This window comes from Volvox carteri (assembly GCF_000143455.1).
Source record: "Volvox carteri f. nagariensis unplaced genomic scaffold VOLCAscaffold_32, whole genome shotgun sequence".
NCBI classification, from domain to species: Eukaryota; Viridiplantae; Chlorophyta; class Chlorophyceae; order Chlamydomonadales; family Volvocaceae; genus Volvox; species Volvox carteri.
The window spans coordinates 803,225-808,810 of NW_003307575.1; the positions used below are offsets into that span (position 1 = coordinate 803,225).

The following is a 5,586-nucleotide window of genomic DNA, read 5'->3' on the forward strand; positions in this document are numbered from 1 at the left end:
GGTGCCCGTACTTCTGGGTGATGTGTTGATGGCGCTGCTCTGCTCTTATTACCGCTGCTGCTGCTGTGGCCTGGACCACACTGCTGCCCACGTTGCTGCTTGTGCTGGTGACGCCACACACACGCACGCACACACACATACATACGCACACATTCGCAGTGACGCCTATCGGAACCGGAAGCACGAGGGCGAGGAGGATCCCGCCACTGTCCTGCCGGACCTGGGCTGTGAGGAGCTCCTCATTCGCCGAATGAAGGAGGTGGTGCGGAGGGAGCACCCGCTGACGCAACTAACAAGTACAAAAACAGGGACAACACCCCAACCCCAACCCCAACCCCACGCTCACACGACAATAACGACGAAACCGAAATCTGCAGCAGCAAAAGCAACAGCAGGAGGAGGAGGAGCAGCTGGGCCGACAGCAGGGGTTCCGGGGACCGTGGCACGGGAGTCACCATCCGAAGTGGGGGGGTTGGCGTTGGACGACTGGCTGCGGGGTCTTCGAGTGCAGAGGCTGCGGGAGGAGCTGTTGGCTGGGTCGCGGGTGGCGCGGCGGTGGACAACAGACCCATGGGTCGCCGGGCAGCCAGAGGGCCGCTGGCAGGTGCCAGGACCTCGTTATCATCACTGCTAACTCCGCCTAGACAGCCTTAGAAGCCTCTTGTAGCACCCGGCCGACTGCATGTAGCTATCTACCTATGTTTCTACGTATCTACATAGTCAGCAATAGCGCGTCACCGCCACCATCCATAACGCCACAGCTATACGCAACTCGTGAGTTGGGGTATGTATGCACGCGTGTATGTATGCATGTTGTGCGTTTCGTGCGCAAGGATGCGAGGAGGAGGCTGGGTTAAGGGGGTTACAGATACAGATAGCCGGGGGGATTGGAAAGGTGGTTTTTTGTGAAAGGTGTCGCCTCAGGAAATATGGGGTGATGGGGCGCGCACGAGCGAGCGGAGCGTGCGAGGAAGTGGGAGTGGGATGCCGAACACTCCCATGGCGACGAAAACGACGTTTACAGGGAAGATGTAGGTACAGTTGCAGTTTGGGTTTGCGTGTTTTACTGATTTGAGTTGGGCTTGTGCGTGTGCATGCAGAGACGTAGGCTGGGGGAGAGAGACATTGAGAGATGGGAGTGTGCTTGCTGATTGCTGGTGGTGTGGAGGGAGGGAAAACGGCTGCTCGAGGAGCGGGATGAGGGGGGTTCGGGGGGGAGAGGGGAGGGAAGCGATCTGGTACAACGTTGGACAACTGAAATCATCCGTCTCTGTAAATCCAGTGTGGTGTGGAGATTGGGAATGGGAGAGACGACTCTTCGTGTCATTCATGTCCGGCTGTTGGCGTTGATGGAGTTGGGAATATGAAAATACAGGCAGCAGCTTCTGTGCCGGCTCCTCTGCTCAGCAGCAGCGATGTCGCTGCGGCTTTCCTTGTCTTGATGGCTTTCGCTTGCGGAGTTGGAGGAGACTACCAAGGCTACTATTGTACATTAGGATACGGGGGAAACAGGGTAGGTGGCCGTGATGATGCAGATGTTGATGTGAACAATAAAAATCTCACCTCACAGTCACCGCTGATTGAGGTGACGACGTGGCGGTGGCGGTGGTGGCCAGAAAGCCTGGCTAATTCCCGCTTTTGTTCTTTGGTTTGGCAGCGACTTCATTCTTGGATTTTACTATCTTATCATTTTTGGGCGGGGCCAGCGCGAAGCGCCCAGGGGGGCCCCGACCTGTAGGATTGCCCATGTCCGTGTGTGTGTGTGTGTGTGTAACGGACCAAACATAATATCTCGCCTGGCTGAAACGCGTTATCGGTACTATACAGCATTCTCTATTGCAAGGTATCTCGCATGTAGCCAACAAAAATCGTATGAGCACAAACAAGTTTGGCTGCCTCAATTGACCGAGGCCAAAGTCACATCAACGCTTCTCGCGCTAAATTTCATCTCAAAAGGTACCGCGTATCTTATATTTGAATTCTTAGATGACGGCGTATGATAACTCGAACTCCCAGGCCTTGAGTGTGTAACGGACCAAACATAATATTTCACCCGGCTGAAACGCGTTATCGGTACTATACAGCATTCTCTATTGCAAGGTATCTCGCATGTAGCTAACAAAGACCGTATGAGCACAAACAAGTTTAGCTGCCTCCATTCACCGACCTCAAAAGTCACATCAACGCCTCTCGCGCTAAATTTCATCCCGAAAGCTGCCGCGTATCTCACAATGGAATTCTTAGATGACGGCGTATGATAACTCGAACACCCAGCTTGTGTTACCATTTGCCGGCATGGGCAATCCGACTTGCCACCAGCAGGCCAACATAATTTGCTTTCATTTCTCTATGAAATACACAAGCTGCTTGTTTGTACATTTACTTTGGCCAATGCACGGGGCCTCCTGAGACTTGCGGTGTGCCCCGATGAAGCCCGCGGCTGTGGGGCGGATTGCTGAGGCCGCTGGCGCTTCGGGGATAAACATCACAGACAGCACCGAAATTCACCCAGCTTCCGTTACCATTTGCCCGCACGGGCATTCCGACTTGCAGTCTGCCGCACTGTCCATGCGGCATGCACCCGGGATGGATGCGATTCGCGTGGAGCCCGCAGGCGGTGCTGACGATTCCGCCGGTGCAAGCTTAGCTCTCACACCATCAGCACTGCTGCAACAAAGCACATCTCCCACCGCGTTGACACTACCCATCAATTGTCACACTTGCCACCCTTGCTACCGGCCTGTACGGATGCAGAGGGGCCCCGCCCTTTTTCCGGCTTCCTTGAAGCCGACACCCAACTTGTTGCATTTTGGATGGGATATAAAAAAATGTACATTTCCTTGTACAATAGACCAGTGGAAATGATGAGTTGGTCCTAGGCTGGCTGGCTTGTTTGTTATCTTTCCCGTTACCACACAAACACAGGAATTTGTGTACGCACACGTCCACATCTCCCACCATTTTCCCCTTTTCAGTGAAGTATCTCCTTACCAGCTGTCCCCCCCCCGTGTACCCCCCCTTCATCTCGCCGCTCTAAGAAGTTAGCGCCTTGTTGTCACAAGGACTCACACAGACTGACATACAGCCTCTTGCCCTCATGGCTTGGGACCAGGGGCACCTAGCTGCGGCACCCCGGTCTCCGCGCGCACCTCGTAAGAGCACCTCCTTATCACCGTACATGATACATACATACATACATACATACACACGCGCGCACGCACACACGTACATACACGCAGGCTTGCAAGCGGCACGTCCCTACGATTGTTCGTTTCACCCTGCCCTGCCTGGCGCTCCCCGGGGGCAAATGACCAAACGAGCACCCCCTCTCAGCCACAGACCTCTCCCAACAGGGCCCAACACACACACATACACACACGCACGAACACACACACACACACTCACACACTCACGAACTCACTGAAGTGCTCCCACTACGACGCTGCTGGACAACTACTTTCGGTCTTTCGGTCAATACCCGCCAGCATCACACCCCCGTTCGGCCATCTCTCCTCCCCAGCTTAGCTCATCATAACACGCATACACACATACACTCCTCTCTCTTTTCCTCGCTCCCTGTTCCTCTTCCGCCCCTCCCTCCTCTGCCTACTCCCCATAGGAAGTTCAGATCGCCCCCATCAACGACCGCCCTAGCTGTACCAGCGCCGTACCAGCGCCGTACCGCTACACCGCAAGTACTTTCCCACGGCTTCCACTCTGCCGTACATACCCTCTGAGCAGCGCTGCTCCCGTACCCAGCAGCCTCTTGCGCTCCACACGGTACGACACCGCTGCCGCCAGTCGCGGGTCCTCAGCCCACAACTGCTCACCTGATGTATCCGAGAGCAACTCCTCGTCAGCCTCCAGGGGTGTCGTACCTGTAAGGGGATAGAAGGGTTGTGTTTTTAGGGGCCGGGGGGAGGGCGCGGGGCAAAGAGGCGAGTTTAGGGGTCAACGGGGACGCGTTTCTGGGTGTTTTAGCTATAGGATTTTTGTGTATGGGATGTGGGCGTCTGCGGATGTGGGCGATTTAGGGCTGTCCCCTAAACTGGATGACACCCAAAGGGTGTCTTCCCCTAATCGGAAAGAAAGTGGCAGTGTGTGAGGTAACCATAACGGTGTCGTACACCTCCAACCCACTCCCCACCCAATAACCCGCCCAAGCACCAGCCGCGCTTACATTCCGCCAGCTGCGACTCCACCTGACTGAGCAGTACAGCTGCCGTACGCATACTCGCGCCTCTGCCACCTCCGCCAGCGCCAACATCATCATCATCATCATTATTGCAATCACCGTCATCATTGTCATCTTTCAGTGGCAGTGATTTGAGAGCTGCCAGGAGGTACGGATCGGATCCACGTAAGGCCCCCAGGAACAAGGCATCTCCCAGGAGATCCTGGAAGAGGGAGAGCTCCAGGGGCGCGGGGTGGGGCCTGCTTGGGTGGTGAGATGATATGGTTTGGGTTTGGGGGGAAAGGTGGGGTTTAGGAGGAGGTGCCGGTAGAAGTGGCATGTGGCCGCTCCGGAACCGCGCCCGGTCCTGCACCCGGTCAATCTCAATCATCCCCACCCCTCAACTCTAGCTTCCTCTGCAGCCTTCACTCTTCTCCAACAAGAACAACAACAATAGCCGCGCGCCCGCCCCTGCGCTGTGTTTCGGCCCCCGGTCAGGGCCCCCGGTGCTCTCGGTCCATTCTCGGGACGAGAGCCGCCCACAGGGTATCACCCCCCATCAACAACAAGAACAAGTACAGCAGCAGTACATGTACGATAACACGGTCGCATTTCCGTACGACCCTAAATGAGACACAAGGACGAGATTAACAAAAACATCATCAACAATAACAAAAAGCACAACAAATCAACAATCCCAACGACAGCCGCAAAGCACAAAACAACGAAAAAAGAGCCGCAACGGCAATGAGCAGCAGCAACAGCCAAAATGTCGAGAGCTGAACTACCAGAACCCCAGACAGCAGTAGCAGTAGCAGTAACCCCAAAACGCACCCGACGGATTCCAGATCCAACTTGATCCGGTCGGCGGGGTTTCCCCCCCGCGGTACGAACCCGTACTGCGCCATAAACCGCTGGTTGGTGTAGCCTTCTGGTCCGCAGTAGCATATGGTCACCTCCCCCCCCGGGGCTACGTCACGAAGCGCCACCAACTCAAAGTACGACACACCGTCATCAGAGCCGCCGCCGTTGTCGCCGCCAGGGGTACCTCTCGTCGTCGCCGGCGAGAGACGAAAGTCAGCGTTGGCGGTTAGCGGACTAGTACCGTTGACCGTTGTACCGTTGGGGGGCGCATCCGCATGGTTGGCAAAGTCCAGGAAGGGCACGAAGGCAAAGGCATCGGGGCCTACCCTGGTGTCGTACAACGCATGGCGTGTGACGTGGGGCAATGTGGGTGCGTGCGTGGGGGGGGGAGGGGGAGTTGTTGTGAGAGGAGGGTATGGCGTGTGCGTGTGTGGAGGTGAAGGTGCGGATTACTAAGGGAAGGTAATTGGCTCCGAAACCCCGTAATGATAGCTGACGTCCTCATCGGGCCCTCATCACCCCGCGTGTTGAAGCCACATGCTTTCCCC

General features: G+C 56.0%; 1 protein-coding gene across 1 annotated transcript in view; it reads right to left on the minus strand.

The window, feature by feature from the left end:
- Nucleotides 1–342: 342 nt before the first annotated feature.
- The window catches only part of VOLCADRAFT_121106 (uncharacterized protein), a gene marked incomplete at both ends in the record, with an annotated part of 6,906 nt that continues 1,662 nt past the window's right edge, over nucleotides 343–5,586 (minus strand). The window contains 4 exons of the mRNA XM_002952835.1: nucleotides 343–371; nucleotides 3,756–3,878; nucleotides 4,181–4,434; nucleotides 5,009–5,365. Coding sequence (XP_002952881.1) covers nucleotides 343–371; nucleotides 3,756–3,878; nucleotides 4,181–4,434; nucleotides 5,009–5,365 — 763 coding nt within the window. The remainder of the gene's footprint in view (nucleotides 372–3,755; nucleotides 3,879–4,180; nucleotides 4,435–5,008; nucleotides 5,366–5,586) is intronic.